Source organism: Coniosporium apollinis (assembly GCF_000281105.1).
Source record: "Coniosporium apollinis CBS 100218 chromosome Unknown supercont1.22, whole genome shotgun sequence".
Taxonomy (NCBI): Eukaryota; Fungi; Ascomycota; class Dothideomycetes; genus Coniosporium; species Coniosporium apollinis.
The window spans coordinates 154,389-174,032 of record NW_006913284.1 but is presented as its reverse complement, the minus strand read 5'-3'; the positions used below and the strand labels follow the sequence as shown (position 1 = coordinate 174,032).

At 54.0% G+C, this 19,644-nt stretch overlaps 8 protein-coding genes across 8 annotated transcripts; 6 read left to right on the top strand and 2 right to left on the bottom strand.

Annotated features, from left to right (window-relative positions):
- Positions 1-56: 56 nt before the first annotated feature.
- W97_04882 (uncharacterized protein) lies at positions 57-1,592 on the bottom strand (the record flags this gene model as incomplete). Its single annotated transcript, XM_007782770.1, has 3 exons — positions 57-482; positions 546-1,378; positions 1,451-1,592. The coding sequence occupies 3 exons, from the start codon at positions 1,590-1,592 to the stop codon at positions 57-59; spliced, it is 1,401 nt and encodes a 466-aa protein (XP_007780960.1).
- Positions 1,593-1,885: 293 nt separating this feature from the next.
- Positions 1,886-2,211, top strand: W97_04881 (uncharacterized protein; the record flags this gene model as incomplete). Its single annotated transcript, XM_007782769.1, has 2 exons — positions 1,886-2,069; positions 2,168-2,211. 2 exons carry the CDS (start codon positions 1,886-1,888, stop codon positions 2,209-2,211), a joined length of 228 nt encoding a protein of 75 aa, XP_007780959.1.
- Positions 2,212-2,930: 719 nt separating this feature from the next.
- Positions 2,931-4,189, bottom strand: W97_04880 (uncharacterized protein; the record flags this gene model as incomplete). Its single annotated transcript, XM_007782768.1, has 2 exons — positions 2,931-3,863; positions 3,935-4,189. 2 exons carry the CDS (start codon positions 4,187-4,189, stop codon positions 2,931-2,933), a joined length of 1,188 nt encoding a protein of 395 aa, XP_007780958.1.
- A 1,972-nt stretch (positions 4,190-6,161) lies between these two features.
- W97_04879 (uncharacterized protein) lies at positions 6,162-8,880 on the top strand (the record flags this gene model as incomplete). Its single annotated transcript, XM_007782767.1, has 13 exons — positions 6,162-6,347; positions 6,404-6,457; positions 6,511-6,600; positions 6,652-6,698; positions 6,779-6,996; positions 7,047-7,195; positions 7,267-7,369; positions 7,414-7,741; positions 7,791-7,848; positions 7,915-8,059; positions 8,114-8,226; positions 8,278-8,537; positions 8,589-8,880. 13 exons carry the CDS (start codon positions 6,162-6,164, stop codon positions 8,878-8,880), a joined length of 2,043 nt encoding a protein of 680 aa, XP_007780957.1.
- Positions 8,881-9,474: 594 nt separating this feature from the next.
- On the top strand, positions 9,475-10,535 carry W97_04878 (uncharacterized protein; the record flags this gene model as incomplete). Its single annotated transcript, XM_007782766.1, has 2 exons — positions 9,475-9,697; positions 9,760-10,535. The coding sequence occupies 2 exons, from the start codon at positions 9,475-9,477 to the stop codon at positions 10,533-10,535; spliced, it is 999 nt and encodes a 332-aa protein (XP_007780956.1).
- Positions 10,536-11,701: 1,166 nt separating this feature from the next.
- On the top strand, positions 11,702-12,484 carry W97_04877 (uncharacterized protein; the record flags this gene model as incomplete). Its single annotated transcript, XM_007782765.1, has 1 exon — positions 11,702-12,484. One exon carries the CDS (start codon positions 11,702-11,704, stop codon positions 12,482-12,484), a length of 783 nt encoding a protein of 260 aa, XP_007780955.1.
- A 527-nt stretch (positions 12,485-13,011) lies between these two features.
- W97_04876 (uncharacterized protein) lies at positions 13,012-14,612 on the top strand (the record flags this gene model as incomplete). Its single annotated transcript, XM_007782764.1, has 2 exons — positions 13,012-13,044; positions 13,092-14,612. 2 exons carry the CDS (start codon positions 13,012-13,014, stop codon positions 14,610-14,612), a joined length of 1,554 nt encoding a protein of 517 aa, XP_007780954.1.
- A 618-nt stretch (positions 14,613-15,230) lies between these two features.
- W97_04875 (uncharacterized protein) lies at positions 15,231-17,362 on the top strand (the record flags this gene model as incomplete). The annotated part of the gene is made up of 3 exons (XM_007782763.1): positions 15,231-15,467; positions 15,545-16,387; positions 16,454-17,362. 3 exons carry the CDS (start codon positions 15,231-15,233, stop codon positions 17,360-17,362), a joined length of 1,989 nt encoding a protein of 662 aa, XP_007780953.1.
- Between the last annotated feature and the right edge of the window lie 2,282 nt (positions 17,363-19,644).

The window sequence follows — 19,644 nt, the reverse complement described above, 5'->3', positions numbered from 1 at the left end:
GGACGTCATGTCGCTAGGCCTCTAACCCCAGAATCTAACGGAAGGTTGCTACAACACTACTGCGTCTTCTTAACTTCAGCCTTCCGATCCATCGGCTCACAGTACAGCCAAACACCAACAAATGCCATCCACCCAAGGACCGTGACCCAAACTCCTCCGATCCATACCCAGGCGCCGCTGATTTCCCAACTCCTTGGCCACTCATCATGTGCGAAGTGTCTGACAGTAACTTGCCTCTTCTCATCTACATTCGTCATGAAGGGACGCTTGTAATTGACGCGGAAGTTGAAGATGCCGTGTTGGTCCGGGAGCGTGAATGAAGTTGCGAAGATGGTAGCGTTCTCGGTTGTGCCGATCGGTTTTAGGGAAAGGCGGTGGAATGGCGATAGCATGGTGAACTCCAGTTGTAGGTCATCATCTGCGGGTGGGAGGAATGGCTGTAGATGGTCCTCAACGTACTCTGAGAGCTCGATTGTGAAAGTCTACGAAGAGGCATTGTCAGTATTGATGAAAGTAGCTCATGGCTTTGGCTGGGTAGTACTTACCACGTCGTTCTTGATGCGGTAGATTGTAGGATTGTGCTCCGGAACAGAAAGCGAGCTAGTATTGAACTTCTTCCCGTCTTCGGCGAGGTAGTGCTGTAGCTTGCCGACCTTGAGCACACCCAGTTCTTTGAACGTCCAACTCGAAAGCTGCTTCGCGAATTCGCGATTCGCAGTCGTGGTCTCCTTGCCGGCTGTCTTGACGTTCGCGTTCAACCACTGGTTCTGCAGCATCTCGACCGAACCCAGCACGGTGAAACGGGCGGAGTTGCGAGCTTGCAGTGCAGAGATGAGTGACAACTGCTGGCCAACGGCAAAGGGCTCCTCTACAGCTTCCGCCTCATCTTTCGGGTTGTAACTATATGCGGTGGTGGGTGCGCGGAGGATGGGCACCAGTAGAGGGCTTTCATTGCTGAGGACCTGTCCAACCGCTCGTGGCACGGCGAGGGTTCCTCCAACGGAGAAGAAGTTCTTGACACCTGGTCGGTGAGCTTGAGGAGGTGGCAGAACAAGCACATCATGCTTCTCTGCAGCGGTCTTGGTGTCGAAGTTGAAATGATCTACGACCAGAGCATTGCGGTCTGGAGGGAGGTGGATGTCGAGCTCTAGGAGAAGCGAGCTTATAGCGGCGGGAGTAGGTGAGTCGCCAGAGAGGGTTAGGAGGATATTGCCATCTCTGTTGACGAAGTCGAGAAGGATTTGGGGCGTGAGGTTTGGCCCTAGGCCTTTTGACTTGGGTGGAAAGAGGATGAGGTGGTCGTATGCTCGTTCGCCGTGTTTGAAGAGAGATAGCTTGTCGTTCTTCGGTGATTCGAAGGAAAGTAAAAATCCTCGAGCTACAAGATCTCACTGTCAGCACCGTATACGCCTCATTGCCCCACGGCCACGCGCAATTGACAACTACATACATTTCAGGTCCCCCCAGAACTGCGAGTATTTCTCCTTCTCCTCCAGCTCCTCGATGACAACCAGTAGTCGGCTTCCACTGAAGCTCAGCGCTTGGACAACGCCCAGCAGCGCGAGCAGAAGAAAAGAGACTAGCCACCTCATGCTGTGCTAAAGCAGCAATCAACAATCCAATATCAGAGGTTGCGGCTTTTGGAGCTTCAGAAACGTATTCGATGCCAAGACTTTCCCGTCGGAACATCTCCACCACCGACAGCTTCGACCTCGACATCGCGGAGCAAGTTACATCAGCAACAGCTCCCCGGAGCTTCAAGGCAGCCCACAAACAAACACTTCGATCGTTCAGACACACTCTAATCGAATTCCTGGACCGGCGCGCCGCCAATTGAGACCGCTCCCCCACGGAAGCCGGCGCGACAAGCCGCAACACCACCATCATGTCAACACCGCGATTCTGGCGCCAGCCGCTCTCCTACCTCCGCTGGGCGTCGCACGAGAAGCCAGCCATCTTCTACTCCTTTGTCGTCGGCGGTATGGGACCTGTCATGATGGTTACGGTTCCTTCAATAAGGCGGAGGTTGGGGGATGGACCGAGGCCACCGATTCCGTTGACTTATCCGAGTATGTCACCTCGCTTGCCAACTAGTGGATGCCGGACCTGGTGGATGGATTGTGGCGACGCGGTATTGAACATGCGGGCTAATTTGGATTAATCACAGTACCGAAGGGGCCTAGGAAGATACCGGAGGGCTATGATGATTAGGACGAGCAGGGGAGGAGATGGCAGAGGGAGTGCAGGGATACATCGGTCGAAGGCTGCTCAGTGGAAAGGTGTTCTCGTAAGTGTGGTGGGTACTATGATCAGGCGGCGTATGTACATATTCGAGCCCCAAAGCTGTATTGGTTGCACGCCAGCTTCAATGGACAATTCAGAAACGAAATATATGACCATAACCGGTACATTCATTCTACAGTCTAGCCCTGCTCACCCTTAGCTGACACATGATCAACGTTGGACAAGGTTGCGCGTCAGTGCCTCGTAGTATGTGCAACACCTACCGCACACCATCCAGTAATGAAGCAGATGCCAGAAGGACTCGGCTCCGCTGTTGATGATGCAGTGGTGAGAGTAGGGCGTTGACGGAATTCAATAAACTGTTCCGAAAAGGTTCGCGGAATCGGGCTGTAGCATGACTGCAATTCCATACGGCATATGAGAATCCTTGAGGGCCCGAAGAGTATTATATTGAGTTCGGTTCTTTGATTGTCGATCACTTCCGCACCTAAAAGCCAACCAAGAAAATTCCTCAGCTCGTGCGCACGCCGCTCAGAAAAGTGCAACAATCCACCTGAACGCCCGCCGGCAACCTTTTCGATTTATAATTTTGGATATTGAGACAGGCCTAGAATCATCCGTGACCCATCAAACGGCGGAGCAGAGCACACAGCCGGAGCATGCATTGTCCTTCGCCATAGCCGTGGCTAACCTTTCAACCACGGAAACTCTCCCTTCGCCACCTTCACATCCGTCAAGTACTCCACCCCATACTTGCCCACATCCAGCGCCAAGTTCGAATTCAGCAGCTTGCTCCCCTCCACCATCCGTCTCACAAGCTCCTTAATCTCCAGCACGCAGTTCTCCACACACGCCTTCGCCTTAACGCTCATCGGGAACATGCCAAAGAACGGCCCCAGGTCCGTGCGGTCAATATAAGCCATGCCGCCCTGCGCCAGCTTGCAATAAAGTGCGTATCCACCATCAGGCGAATGGTGCCCCCGATCCATGGCGATCTGATCGCCCAGCCAGTGCCGCAGGACGCACAGCGCGATCCACGCGTAGATGTCGGAGCTGTAGGCCGCGCGGCCGACTTCCTGCAGCGTGGCGTCGCGGCGCATGCTACGGGGGTAGAGGCGGAAGATCTTTGCCTCGAGGTCCTGGGAGCGCGCAAGGAGCTCGAGGTGTTTCTTGTCGATGAGGGCCATAAGATCATTGGATAGCTCGGACTTCTGGTCTGCGGTGAGCGCGTTGTAGCTTCCGACGAGGTGGATCAGGGCTTCTTGGAACAGGATCTCGGATTTGAGCTGGTGGGCTAGCTTGATCCAGGCCGTGGGGTTGGTCTGAATCGAGCGGTAGAGCGTTTGGCCTTGGTTGAGGAGCGCGAGGTCGATCGATTTGGAGACCACGGAGACGGAGCCGAGATAGCTGGCTACTTCGAGGAGCATGAGCGCGTCATGCAGGAGGGAGGTGATGCTGCTGTGGTCCAGGATGATCTCGCGGTTGTAGTACGCGCCGATCACGTTGGCGTAGTGCTTGTAGATGGGGTGCGGGATCTTGCCGTTCTCGAGGTCGGGCAGGGCGTGTCGGCGTGGTTTGCCTTCGATGTCGTCAATCACCCGCCCGTTGTCATCGAGCTCCTACTTTAGCTGGTAAGCAACTTCCTTCCCAAGGATTTGGCTTGGTTAAGCGGTTGAGGGTATTCACGTACTACGCGGATCAACTTGCCGGCTCCAACCTGGCCCATCGGTGGGCGCTCGACGAGCTCCAGCCTGTAGCGAATGCGGATACCTTTGTTCTTTGCCTGCGGTGTTAAGATTGCCGAGCACTCCTCCGCAACCAACTCGCTGAGGAGCTTGCTGTTACGACGAAGGACTGCGGCATGCAGTTGCATGGTGACGCTAGCGGAGAGTTTCAGAAGAACGTCGCCGTCTTTGAACGTCACCAGTGTTCTGTCGGTGTCCATGATGTACGAAGCCGTGCGATTTGTGCCTCAGGTTGCTATGGAAGTGGAAACGCGATCTTGCGGGAGGGTTGGAAAGGTCTGGAAGGTGATGTTGAACACGATATTGAAACTACGTTGAGAGATTGTTTGTTGTTTGAAAGGCCGGTGAAGGGGTAGACTTCGCACATGTGAAGCAAAGGAAAACTGACGCAGCACGAGTTCTTGTTTTGCATTGAGATTGCAGTTGGAACATGAACGGTCAGCGCTCAGAGCAGGTCAGCTGCTCTGGTGAGCCACCATTCCGATGCAGCCATCTTCCGCCAGTAATTGAGTGAAGGAAAGACAGCCGCCCGTTCGGTAGGCAGATCCTGTCTGACGAAATTATACCTACAATCTTCGAGCGCATGAGATACCAGCAATGTCTTTCAACCCGCTCCAAACAAGAACCCAGACAGGCTCCTGCAAATTTCACACGCTACTAACAGCACTTCCTCATAGCTGCTTAAGGACAAGATGATGCGATTCCAGCTGGCAACTGATCTTACGAATCATGATTCCACACCACAGGGCCATACATGGCTGCCGAAACGGTGATATGGTACTGATTAGTCTCGGACAAGGCCTCTAGCTAGGAGCGAACAATTACTCAACCTCCTAGACGAATGTAGATAGTCGTAGCCTCGAAGACCTGAATGGATGCTGCGCAACGCCGAAAGGAAGGTGGATGGAAACGTTCCTACAATCTTGACGATGGTGCAAGGAAGCGGAATAGCATCGTCTACAGCGGAGAATGGTACGGAAGTAGCTTGTCCGTAGACAGCAAACCTCACCATATAGTCGATCGTCCAAAGAAATAGCCAAGGACATAGCCATTCACTACCGGTAAAATGACTATCACAACGGGAGTAATTCATAGTCAGACTACACAGTTGATGTAACAAGACTTTTTACGGTGAGAACGAACCACTGCTACTTACAGACAATTAAAGAAGTAAAAGGTTGCGAGAGTTGGAGAACCCACGCTCTCAATCGATTATCTGTACGCAGTATCACGCCCGAGCGCCGTCGGTTGGTTTATAGGAGCGGACTTCGAGCCCCAAACGACTTCGTCCACCTTAAGCACAAGAATCGCATTTAGGACTTATGGCTTGGGAAATATCTCAGGTCCTTGACGGTTGACCGTGCCCCACGAATGGAAGTAGTAGGTGTTTCGTACCTAGGTATCTAACAGCTAGCAGTGCGACCCTGTTTCCCAAATTCTTGACTACAACAAGAGTTAGTAAAGTATGAAAATTTGCGCAACAATCTGCGCTGCGACAAAGCATGTCAAGCTCATAGCATTGGGGATGTTAGTAGCGCACACAACCATGGTCCTGGAAAGAGATGGCTCTTACGGATATTATAAGGCTCGCATTGTGTTCGTCTGATAGACAGCAGTGTACCAAGCTGCAGTGATTGGACAGTTCATTGCAGCGGCGTCGGCTCATGACCCCTAAGTTTCGAAGGCCCGTGGAAAGACTACACCGCTTGCTGGTGCTGGTACGATCAGTTGGTGCAAAGCTTCTCAAATTCCGTACTGACAGCCTCACAGTGATGGGAGTTACTTCGCTGAAGTGAGGTTTTGGCACCAGCTCTTCTCGACAGGGATGCCCGGAACGGTTTCTGGATGGCCGCCAATCGTGTCTCCACCCCTCGCACGACGGGAGAGTTCAATCGCCAGGAACGCCAACAAAAAGCACAATGACGGTGATCGACGCCTAAAAGAGAAGGTATCTTCTATCTTGGCATGTCATGTTCATGCACGTGGGGGGTCCTATCGCAGAGCTGCTTTCTGGAGCTCCGCGAGCGCATAATCGAACCATGCTGCCTTTAAAGAGCGGTGGGACCCCAGGAATCATGCAAGGAGCTGCGCAGGAGCTTCAACTTGGTGTATTATCATCAATTGAGGTCTTAAGAGGGTCTCCGTAGCGAACATTACTCGTTATCAGCAAAAATGCGCCTATCCTCCACCCTCGTCGGCCTCACCAGCGCCCTCACAGTTCTCGCCTGTGACAGCTGCTATGGACCTCAGGAGGATGTTGTGATGACACGTCGTGTCAAACGAATGCAGCCGGAGTCACAGAATGCAACTACTGGTCCTCGCGCTCCTCTCGAATGGGGCCAAATTAATTTCTTGCATGTATGTTCCATTTCTACTCTACTTCCAAATGGGTTTCTTGTTGATAGCCTCGCGAGACTACAGACACTCATGGCTGGCTCGAAGGCCACTTAAAAGAGCAATCATACGGAGTTTGTCACCGCCTTGGCCACCGACCGGTAACCGTAACCGCTGACAAATTTAGGCGGATTGGGGAGACTATGTGAGCTTTACAACACGTATGAAGCAGAAGGCGCGGGAGCTTGGAGTCGATCTACTGTTAGTAGACTGCGGAGTACGGGAACTTAGAGGACGCCACAGGGTATCAACGCTGAATAACACTCAGGACATGCATGATGGAGCCGGGTTAGCAGATGCTACGAAGCCAAACGGGTAAGAACTACCTGTCTTACGACGGTCTAAACGTTCAAACCCAGATGATGTTCCCTTTCACTGACACTGAGCTTGCTAAGATTACTGTCAAACCCAGTGTTTGAAAATATCGATTACGATATTCTGGCCATTGGGAACCACGAGCTCTACGTCTCTGAGATTGCGTATCAGCACTTTACTGAATTCGCCGGAGCGTATGGCGAGCGCTATCTGACGAGCAACGTCGAGATCCTAAACCCTGATACCAACGAGTACGAGGTCCTTGGCAACCGGTACCGGTACTTCACAACTGAGCAAGGTATGTTTAGTATAAGTTACAGCTCAGATGAGCTTACCAACAGCTCCTAGGCCTTCGAATCATGGCTTTCGGCGTACTATACAACTTTACAGGCAATTCAAACGTGTCTCGCATTACTCCAGCTTCCCAGATGGTCAAGCAGCCGTGGTTCCTCGAGGCGGTCAACTTTACGGAGCCTATCGATCTGTTTATACTTGCAGTGTGTCTTCCTTATCGATCTCACTATTACTATCTGGGCGATCTCCATCACTAACGATCTCTATCACCAAGGGACACAATCCCGCAAGGAGGAACATAAGCTCGAGCACCTGGGGCGTGGTCTATGATACTATCCGCAGCATGAAACCCACAACTCCGATTCAGATTTTTGGAGGTAAGCTTTCGCCGTTCGTAATCGGCCATAGCTAAAGTTTAAAGGCCATAACCATGTGCGTGATTGGGCGATTTATGACGAGATGACTACTGCCATCGGATCAGGACGCTATTGTGAGACTCTTGGCTGGGTATCGATGACCGGCATCAACTCCTCCAGCTACCACGGCAACATGCTGCCCAGCGGTGTCCCGCATCCAACCAGGAGAGCCATCATCAACGCTACGTCGACTGCTAGCGCTGGTTTGTCTACTTATACGGCATCGTCGTCCATGCGGTATGCTCGCCGCTATCTCGACTGGAATAGACTTACGTTTGCCTATCACGCAAGCGGCAGTCAGGACAGAGCATTCGATACGCAGCATGGAATCGCGTACGATTGCCAAACACGCAGTGAACATGGAACAAGCTGACACATGTAGTGTGTCGCACACTATATACGGTATCAGACAACAGCTTAATCTGACGCGGCTGTATGGAGTGAGTGCCCTTGACTCTGTTCGATCATCACAGCAGCATTTTTGAGTATTAATAACTGGTGTTTAGTGCGCGCCACAGACATTCTGCCAGTTCTGTGCCCCGTACGGCAGTCCTGGAAGCATCTACGGTCTTATCGAGACGGCCCTTGCTGCTGTCGTGGTGAACAAGTCTAGGTCCGACATTCCACGCATCTTACTCGCCAACACCGGCGGTAAGTCAAAAGATCGGCAATGGCACTATATAGATGCTAACAACCAACGGCCAGGCATAAGGTTCGATGTCGTAAAAGGACCGTTTACGTATGACGATTCTTTCATCGTCATCCCCTTTTTGAACAAGTTCCTCTATATACCCGAGGTGCCCTTCGAGCTCGCTTCGGTAAGCTTGCGTCTCTGCTTACTGCATACAAAGACACTTACAGCGCTCCAGCAAGTCCTCGGGATCCTCAACGCCGGCCGCTTTATCAAACACAAGAAGCGAAACCTTGACTCCAGAGACCTCGGCTTCTCAAGCATGTCCCTAGTCGACCGCAACATTTGTGTGGACCCACCGATCCGCCGAGACCATGTCGAACGTCGTTCAGTACCCGGAGGGCGCGTTATTCGCCGGCAGTCAACAGAAATCGTGCCCGGCTACGTTACCAGAGACGATTTCGGCACCGATGGTGATGACACAATCCATTCGCCAATGTAGTGTACCCCTCCATAGCAAACCTATCATAGCACTAACATGCCTAACAGACCCAACTACCCCCGCCCGAACGTCGTGCAGGGCAACGGCTCCTTTCCCGAAGATGGCAGCACTCCAGAGGCGGTTGACCTGGTGTTCTATGACTTTATCGAGAGCTACGTACTTGATGCGCTCGTACGGGCAGGGGGCAACTATACAGACAGCGATGTTGCTCTGTATATGCCTGAGGACTTTACATCAAACTCGTACCTGCCGGCTTATGCTATGCAGTACTGGAGAGGTAATTTGACTTCTTGTCCAGTTGGAGGAGGTGTTGGGTTTGATACGCCAACGAGGAGATAATTTCGACACAAAGCAACACTTACGGTGAGGATCAGGGGTTGCTAATACTACAATTATATATGCAGATCTAGCCTAGGTCAGGGAGCTCTTCTGTATAGTCGGAGTAAACTTTATGCGCTGCAGAATCCCTGAATAATGCCTTCAGGAGCGCTTGTAGATTGTGTATAACGGGCCAAGCGCTTGCGGCATCGCTGACGTATATCCGTCTCACAACTAAGAGAACCAATGCTCGCTACAACAATTCGTCCACTACTGATTGTATACACAGCCTTAGCGCTTAGCTTTGGACACGCAATAGCACAGTCTTTGACAGCAATTCCAAGTGGATTGGTAAGCACTCCCCGGAATTGCGTCATCCCCGCGGAGCCCCCGGTGGATACAGATTATCTATGAGGATAGCTGTTGCGTTGGGTTGATAACTACCTCATAAAGACAGCCAGTTGAGCACTCCTTCCGCTCCATGTTCGCAGGACACTCTCTGAAGAAGGCAAGAAGTCTCACTCTGTATTTTTCTACAAACCTTCTGCCGCTGTAGTACAGAACGTCTTCGCAAGCGCGTCGTTCAGCACTTCCGCTTACCCAGCCGCTACTATAATGGTCAAGATATTCGCGACCGGAACTACTGGGTACATCGGCGGTGATGCGCTCCATCGCATTGCTCAAGCACATCCCGAGTACCGTTGGACCTGTTTGGTGCGGAGCAAGGAGCGTGGCGCTCACATCGCGGATCAGTATCCCGACATTGAGCTTGTATATGGGACTCTTGACGACGCACATATACTCACCGATCAGACAGCGAAGGCTGACATCGTGCTGCGTCCGTCTCTCCAACTCCGCTTCCTTGAGAATCCTCAACGCTAATCTCTCAGCCCATCTCAGACTTTGCCGACGCCGACCATCCAGACGCCGCAAAGGCTATCCTAGCCGGCCTCGATGCCGACAATCGCACCCGCTACCTAATCCATACGAGCGGAACTGGAGAACTCCTCTGGCGCGATCTCGATGCAAAGCGCTTCGGCCAAGCCGACGACAAGATCTACGACGACTGGGACGGCATAGCGGACGTGACATCCATTCCTGAGCGAGCTCCCCATCGTAATGTCGACAAGCTGATCCTGGACGCCGGTCTTAAGACCGCTATTGTGTCGCCTCCCACCATCTACGGCCTGGGGAGAGGGCCGGGCAACCAGCGAGGCCACCAGATATATGAGTTGTCCCGCTGCACGCTTGAGCAGAAGCACGGCATTATGGTCGGGGAGGGCCAAACATACTGGCCGAACGTACACGTGTACGATCTCAGCGACCTGTACCTGCGCCTGGTTGAAGAAGCGGCGAGGGACGTAGGCAGTGCTACGTGGGGCGCCCAGGGGTATTACTTCGCTGTCAGCGGTGAGCATGTCTGGGGAGCTGTTGCTAAAAATATTGCGGCCGCGGCGAAGAAGCAAGGCCTGATTTCTACGGATGAGGTTGTGAGCGTTAGCCCTGAGGAAGCGAATGGATTAACTCGTTGGGGCTCAGCCTTGTGGGGTGCCAATAGTAGAGCGCAAGCTATTAGAGCGAGGAAAGTGCTGGGGTGGGATCCCAAGCAGATTTCCCTCGAGGAAGAAATTCCGAAAGCTGTGGCGCAGGAGGCTGAAAGGATGGGGCTAGCATGATATTGCAATAAGCGCTTGTTGCCTTGCGTAGCGCTGTGTTTATGTCGCACTATCGCTATTAGCAGTTATAGGTCTAGTTGGGGGAGGTGTGGGGTTTGATTCGCCGACTAAGAGATGATCCTGACACGAAGTAATGCTACCTAATGATGAGGACCAGGAGTTGATAACACCATTATCATCTGTGTATACAAAGCCTAGCTCAAGACCTTGTTCTGCACAATCGGCGAATCTGTATGCCATTCCTCCATAATCACTGCGGATTTGGTATAACAGGTCAAATGTCTGCAGCGCGTGGATACTTGATATAAATACTTCAACCAAGAGTTCGGCCTCAAGCACGAGAAGTAGCTCGCTTACTGCTGGTTTCAAAATGTGCGGCCGTTTAGATGAACTTCAGCCACCCAAACTCCCCCTCGATTATCAAAGACCAAAACCACGTTGACACAACGATTCAACACTTAGGATAGAAGTTAATATTATTAAAAGATGCAGCATAACTGCAACTATTAATAGTTAGTATTTATCTAGGTATATTTTAAGTGATACGTGGTAGAAAAGCTTTAATAATTATAAAAACCGCGCAAGCGAGCAGCGGCGTGCGGGCTTTCTAAGAAAATTAAATATACACGAAACTTTGTATTCTAGTGATTTATTAGCTACACGACGCCGCTAGTCCTCTTAATTTCTAGCTATTAAAGAGCTGTAGCTGTGCTGCATCTTTTAATAACATTAAGTTTTATCTTAAGCGTTGAATCGTTATGCAAACGTGGTTTTGGTCTTTAACAATTGAGAGGGGGGGTGGATGAAGTTCATTTTCAAACGGCCGCACATTTTGAAACCAGCAGTAGCGGACCGCTGGATTAGTGCCGTTCCCGGCCTGCAGGGCCTTTTAGTGGCTGTCGTGGTCATTGGAAAGGGCCGCATGTTGGAACTTGCGTCTTATCAACAACGATGTAACATAAAAGATTTGGGGGCCACAACAAGCAGGTTGGATAGTGGCCGCCTAAGGTAAGCACTTGATGCACGGTCTCATGCAGTTTCTCCTTGAATAAGCAGAACCTGTCCTCCAGATACTGAGTCTGTCCCTAATTCCAGCCTCAAAGTTTCTTAAACCGGCCCTCACTTTTCTATCCATCTTCCAAGTCTTCCCTCCCTATAACTTCACAATGGGCCAGCAAGCCTCCGCACCGGGGCCCCCCACAACGCCCATGCAAGTCCTCGGCCTCGGCATGTCCCGCACGGGCACCTCCAGCTTCTCCGCCGCGCTTGAGATACTCCTGGACGCGCCCGTCTACCATACAGGCGCGCAGCTCGTGCATGGCACCTCGACACACATGCACCGCTGGGTTGAGATCACCAGCCGGTACCGCGACCGCGAGTTCGTGAAGGAGCGGCTTCGGACGCAGCTGAGCGGGTTCGCGGCCGTGACGGACGGCATGCCGATACAATTTGCCGAAGAGCTGGTTGAGCTATATCCTGATGCGCTGGTGATTGTCACGACGCGGGAGGCTGAGAAGTGGTGGAGGAGCATGGAGCCTGTGGCCAACAATGCGGCGAATGGGTGGTTGGGGCTGGTGTTTTGGCCGGTTCCGGGGTTGAGGTGGTGGAAGGCTATGGTGGACGCGCATACAGCTGGCCGGTGGGCGGAGCTGTATTACTACAATGGCGAAACGAAGCCCGGGGTCTTTGTCTATGAGAGGCACATTGAATATTTGGAGCGGGTCGTCCCTCGAAAGAAAGTCTACTACTACGATGTGAGGGAGGGGTGGGAGCCGCTTTGTAGTATTTTGGGGAAGCCGGTGCCAGATGTGCCGTTTCCGCATATCAATGACGCAGAGTCGGCAGAGAAGGTGTTTGTGGATTGCTTGAAGTTGGCACTGATGTACTGGGCTGGTATCATTGGCGCTGCTGCAGTCGGAGGAGCTTTGCTGTGGAGCTGGTTTCGGTGAGGCCAGCAATCTACTGCCGTCTCGGTGCTTGTCTTTCATTAATCGATCCATGAAGGCTTGAAAATACTCTTTTTGTATCCTCTCCATGGATATAGATGTATTCCAATTGCTTGGCTACGTCTTCCGATCAGCGGATAAGGATCATCAGTGCAGCTTACAAGCATTCATCATATTTGGTCCCACTAAAGCGAGCCTCTGAAGAGGTCGTCGGTCGTAGCGCCGGCAGTAAGGTAATGCTAATAGAGTACCGGTTTGGGACCGAATCATCTTCTGGCCCATTGCCAAGTCTGGGGTACAGCACTAGCGGCCGCCAGAACGTGGTGACGTCGTGTGGGATCGCGATGCCGAGGTGCGGCACGAGCCTCATGCAGCTGGCGATCACTGCACTCCGCTTCTGCTCCTCATCATTCAATGCTCCTCTCTTCATCTCTGCAAATCTCCTGCAACTCGGCACGGCCCTTCTAGGTACGTGTATGTACTTCTAGGGGAATATTGGAAGCAAGAGAGCTTGCAGCACTATCATCAACATGACGGAATCCTTCCAGCGATACGATCTGCTCGTGAGTAACGTCCGCCGGCGCGATCCACAGCACTAACGGCCGCATAGGATGCCTTCGTCCAGTACCACCAAAACCAAGAAGCACAAACACGCAGTTCCCTAGGCGGACCGGCCCTCCCAGCACTCGGCCATGCCCTCTCCGGCTCAGCCGGCACCGCCATCTCCAACCTGATCACCTACCCACTCTCCCTTGTAATCGCCCGCCTCCAAGTGCAAAAGCAGTTCGCAAACGAAGCCGACAACAAGGACGATGTCGAATACAAAAGCGTCCTCGACGCAGCGCAGAAGATCTACGAGCACGAAGGCGGCGTCTCAGCCTTCTACAGCGGGGTGCTACAAGACACAGCCAAGAGCGTCGCGGATTCCTTCCTCTTCTTTCTGGCCTACAACTACCTCCGCGAGCGGCGCCAGCGCCGCAATGGCTCCAAACTTCCCATGCTCGACGAGCTCAGCGTCGGCATGCTCGCCGGCGCATTTGCCAAGCTCTTCACCACCCCGATCCAGAACATCGTTACGCGGAAGCAGACGGCTGCGATGATAGCAGCGCGCTCGCGCAACCCCTCTGTCCACCCCCAGCTCAGCACCAAGGACATCGCGCTGCAGATCCGCGACGAGAAGGGGCTCCAGGGCTTCTGGTCGGGGTACTCGGCTGCGCTGGTCCTGACGCTGAACCCGAGCCTCACGTTCCTGCTGCATGAGATGTTTCTGCGCACGCTGGTCCCGCGGTCTAAGCGGGATAACCCCGGCGCAAGACTCACGTTTCTCTTGGCGGCGGCTAGCAAGGCCATCGCCTCAAGTGTTACTTATCCTTTCGCGCTCGCTAAGGCGCGCGCGCAGGTGTCATCGCAGAAGCCGATGTCTTCTACGGATACGACATCAGAGAAGTTCACAGACCCTGTGACGGCAAGACCTGCAAGGCGGGCGACGAGGAATACAATTTTCCACACAATACTCAGGATCGCGAAGACAGAGGGGATCATGGGGCTGTATCAGGGCTTGGGAGGGGATGTGCTGAAAGGTGTTTTCCAGCATGGGCTGACTATGCTGATGAAGGAGCGGATTCACGTCATGATCGTGCAGGTATACTACCTCATCCTGCAGGCACTGAACAAGTATCCAAGTCCGGGGGAGGTGGCGAAGGCGGTTAGTGAGCAGGCGCAAGAAGCGAAGAACTCGGTGAGCGAGAGGACGGCGCCGATGATGGCAAGCGCGCAGGATGCGCTGCAGGGCGGGACGGAGAAGGCAAAGGAGTGGTATGCGTCGGGTTCGGCTGCGGCAACTGGGGGCTTGGAGAAGGGAAAAGAGATGCTTGGCGGAGGTTCAGAGAAGGCTCAAAAGGTGTACGAGCAGGGAAAGGAGACGGTGTCTAACGCAACAGAAAAGGTGTCGGAAGTCTACGAGTCAGGGAAGGACCGATCATCGACTGTTTACGTGCAAGGGAAGGAAAAAGTGTCAGATTTAAAGGAACAAGCGTATGAGAGCGGGAAGCAAGGGACTCAGATCGCTGTTGATAAGATATCTGGTACGGCTGAAGATGTTAGGGATGTAAATGGTATGGACGAAAAGTAGGTTACGTGGCGGACTGTTCGAGTATGATTAGCACGGCGTTTGGTATTGGGGATCTATGGGACAGTTGAATTGTTTGCTGCGCGACACAGATGACAGACCGGATCTGGTGCTTTTTGGGGTCGTGACGCATGTATCGTCCCGTAGTTCCCAGGTGTGCAAAGAAAGAAAACAATATTCTGCTCACTATCGGCATTGTCAACTTGAGTCAGAGTTGGTGGATCACATGCCCCGTGGGGAGATGGCGCGCCTGGCAACGCTGAACCCCTGTCCGTGTTGTTTCCAAGCGGCGCCTCAACCTCCACCGCCAACAGCAACCACAACCCACACCGCCGACCGCAGGCACCAGGACGACACCAGTACTGGGCATGGAAGTTAGGAAGGAGGGAAGATAAACAAGAGGAGGAACTTGAAGAAGCAGCACCACATCAAAAAAGAATCCAGCGGCGCGCGCACCGCCATCGAGACCCCGAGGACCGCCGCAACCACAGCAGGAACCGATACGAGAATTCACACCACGAAGACTACGCCGCACAAAACATATCGCTATCAAATACGAACCCAGGGATTCTTACCAGGACTCGCGCACGCTAACATTCACCATACGCCGCAACCGCAGCCATGACATCAGCCTACGAACCGCCATCCTCGCCAGCAATCCATGGATCGAGTCTAGGGGAAGAGTTGGCATACTACAAGGCGCAGTATGAGCAGCTGGAAGTCGAACTGCAGGAATTTCAGGCCTCGAGCCGGGAGCTGGAGGCGGAACTGGAGAAGGACGTAGAGGCGTCGGAGAAGCGGGAAAGGCAGTTGAAAGAGAAGGTTGAGGGGCTGGGCTTTGAGGTTGAGGAGTGGAAGGTCAGCATATCAATGTTTCTCACAGCCGTTATGGTTATGGGTCGGTTTAGCGGGCTAGGTGCTGATACTCGTTGCAGGCAAAGTACAAACAGTCCAAAGCCGAGGCCGCCTCGGCGCAGAACACATTGCAAAAAGAGATCACGACCCTGCGCGATTCGAATCGGACGCTCCAGCTCAAACTCCGCGACATCGAAGTAGCGAATGACGACTTTGAGCGCCAGGCGCGTAACACGACCTCCTCCCTCGAAGACCTTGAATCGAAATACAACGTCGCAATAGAGCGAGGCGTGATGCTGGAAGAAGAGATGAAGGCCAACGAGCAGGAACGCGAGTCGCTACGTATAGAAACCCAGCGTCTGCGCGAGGAGCTCTCCGACCTCAAGATCGAAGCCGAGATCGTGCAAGGCAAGCTCCGCCACGCCGAAGCAACCGTAGCACGGCAGCGCGACAACAAGGTTCGGGCGATCAAATCGCAAGGCGTCCTCCGCCCACGCTCCCCCGTCTCCGAAGCCTCCACCTCAGCAACGACGCTCTCCTCGCCCACCGCCTCAACGCCCCCGCCGCTCAAGTCCGATACCTCCTCCGCTGTGACCGCAACACCTCCCTCGCCGCCCCTCTCCGACGCTTCCTTAACCGCAAACGTGAATGCAGCAAATCTTACCACGCCCCTCCCCACCATCAAGAAGCGTCCGCCGACCGCCACAGCGCCAACCACGACCCCTAGACCGAACTATTCAAACACCACCATCCGCGCCCCCCGCCACTCCCGCGGCCCCTCCCTCCCCGTCCCCAGCTCCACCAACCCAGCCGGCCGTACAACCCCCTCGCTACCCCGGCGCACAGCCCCGACCCCATCCGCAGCGCCTACACCCACCACCACTCGCCAAACCCGCCCAACGCGCCAAAGCACCATCAGCAGCGTCCAGCACGAACCTGCTACACCGGTTCCCCCGACCCCGCTCCCCCGGTCGGGCTCGCTCTACCAGATCCGCGGGCTAATAGGCAAGATGCAAAAGCTCGAGCAGCGCGTACATTCCGCGCGCTCGAAACTACCCGCCCCATCCGCCACCCCCGAGCGCGCAAGTCCGAACCCCAGAGATGGCCGAGGAAGCGCGCTGGGCCACCACGTTCCAAGCACCGTCACAGTGCGGAGTTCGCGGAAACGTGTCAGCGGCAGCACGGCTATGACTATGAGCACGACTCATACAGCTGCTACCGACGCCAATCCCGCTGCAAGCGTTGGAGCTGGAGACACGCTTGAGCCCCGCAAACCGCGCCGCGCAGTAAGTAGGCTCTCCTTCGGGCACAGCGCCCGCGCCAGCATCAGCGGCGCGCCCGAGCGCTCGGCAAGCAGGCTCGGGACAGAGGAGAGCAGGCCTAGCAGCCGCGCCAGTGTAGCCAGTTTCGTGAGTAACACCTTCCGCCCGAGCAGCCGGAGTAGCATGTCCGGCGCGCGGGCGCCGCTGCTGGGCTCCGAAGGGGTTTTTGCTCCTCCCACCAGCAACGCGGACGGAAGGCCGGGGAGTGGGATGGGCGGCGTGTTTGGGCACGGCCATGGGCATGCGTACGGACACGGCCACTCAGCGAGCATCAGCGTAATGGAAGAAACCGACACGTTCGCAACACCCACGCTACCACGACATTCGGCTGCCCGCGCGGCCAGAGACTCGATCGGCTCGGCGATCCCGACGCCGAGCGCGCTGCCCAGGCGGAAGAGCGGAGGCGTGGCGGTAAGTGGAGGGGGGAGGAGGAGCAGCGTCGGGTTAGCAAGGCCGGGGTCGAGCCACAGGCCGGGGTCGAGTCATAGTGAGAAAGGGGGAGGGGATATGCCGCCGCCACCGACAACGACGGCGGGGCGGACGAGGAAGTTGAGTGGGGTTGGAGAAACGTACTGAGGGCCTTGTGAATCGGCTGCTCATTGTCGGGTGGATGTGCGGTCTGCGGTCTGGGATCTGCATGTTGCTGGTTGTTCCCGGGGGCTTGGGATTGTTGATAGGTGGGCTTCTGTTTTTGCTCCTGCGGGTGGTTTCGCATGGGTGGATTGCATGGTGGGGGCTGGGTGCATGGCTTGGTGTTCATGTAGGGTGAAGGGATGACTTCAAGGCTCCGAGGCCTTTGCTAGATCGGGGCTATCTACAACGGGTCTTACCAGTGTATGGCCAATACGATACCCTTCCTCCGTGGCAGCGGCGGGAAGTATCCATTGTTTTGCCGTTGAGCTCGGAAATCTGACTTTGCATGGTGAAGTCCGAACTGAATGTTCAAAATTGAATAGATATTTCCGTGGACTTGAGACGTCCGCTTGAACTGTCGGCTGGACGGCTCCGTTGCTCTGCTAGATTTCCTCGGCAAGGGTAATGAGAGTTTGGAGCCACGAGTATTACTAGTTGTGTGAGGGAGCAAGATATTTTGCGGTCAATCAGTCGTTGTCCTGGTATGCCGATACTCGGGGTCTTAATCTGCAGAGTTTAAGTAGTGACTCCTGATCCTCGCTTCAGGACACCGCTGGAATTCAATACGGCATGTGAGACTTCCCTCTCCGAGGTATCTGACGTTCAAAGGCATTAAACTCATGATGTGAATCGCTGCACTTTCTAGGTGTCTGCACTATCGCAGTATAAAGCTTGACGCATCTCTGATGTGAGAGTTACCGGACTTCGCTGCAATATCATCAAAGTCCGGCCGATACGGTGTCTGCACGAGATTTACTCTAATCCCAGAAGTCACTCAGCCTATGTGCTGACTTCTGCGACGATCCAGCAAACGGAGTGGATGGGTTTAGGGTTACCATAACGCTATTCTCTCGGATGCTGAGTCAGCTTATCGTTTGACCGAAACGGAAAGCTTAGAGTCCAAGGCCGTTCCAGTGATTCTCCTGCATTGCTCAAACAGACTCCAGGCAGTGGGAAGTGTTTGCGCTGCGCGGTCGAGCATGCACTCACGACAGCAGGAAGAGTTTGTTAAACGTTGATCTTGAGATACGCAGTCCGAATAGCTAAACAGCCCCAGGCGCCCCGTTGATGCTCTGCTCTCATGCTGGCCGTGTTGATCTGCCGACGATGACGGACATTAAACAAGCTCGCATCGATACCCGGTGGCTCGGTGGCCCAGGCACCCGCTGATGGCCTTGGATCGGTATATGTTAGCTGCATATCGATGAGGATGGGACCAATCACGGCAAGTGACAAACAACTTGATGACCGAATGGCAATGGGAGTTCTCTTGAAGTACAATCCGATTGAAGGAACACGATGGCGGGGAAGCGATGCGCACATGGCTTTGGATGCGCATAGACCCAGCTGTAGACCACACAATGAGACAAGTCGGTCGCTGGAAGTAGGACAGAAAATTCTTGATTGCATCAACGGCTTTCGTATCTGCGGCTAGCTCGTGGCACCCATGGACCGTTCCGCTGGTGGAGGTGCGCAACCCGGAACCATTTTGGACCATACTCCAAGTCCGGACATCATCTCTCAATTAATCGGGAAATATTCTCACACGACCAAAGGCACTCCATCCAGAATAAGATCGGGTGTTAGTCAGTAAGATTATGTAGCACAGTCAACGCCGTTATGAGGCGGAGTCCGACGGCGGAGAGCCGAGAATCAATGGGATTACGGTAAAAGTGGCTGGTGAGAGTAATAAGACTCCGTTCGGCGACGGATTCGGCGACCGAGCTAGAAGCCGGCGGCTGTCGAGCTGCTAATAATAAGCTAGAGTGAGATGCACCGTGGATGTAGGGGCCGGAGGGTCCCAGGGTTCCTTTCGGACGATGGCTTCCGCGGTGCGTCGGAAGCCTTGGCGGAAGGAAACAGGAAGACAACCACGACCAGAAGATAGAGGAGGAGAAGAGCAGATATCTTCAGACTCTTCTGACAGCTACGACGTCGATCAACAGTTTGTGGCGCTCGGTTGCTATCCGGGCTGTAGCGTCCCCCAACGCTGTTGATGGGACGCTGGCCAAGGATCTTCTCCGCATAAACGTTGGCAGTTTGAGATGCTTGGGGGAGGAGAACTCAACAAAGCCCGACAGCGACCGCGCAAGTTTTGTTTGACAGCCCCAGCGGCACGCCGTTGAATGTGTACCTGGGCGCCATCCCTAGAGATTCCGCAAGTGCTGCAGGGTCTGAGAGAGGTGTCAGAGATACGGACCAGAGCCAAAGCCACTTGCGCCGGT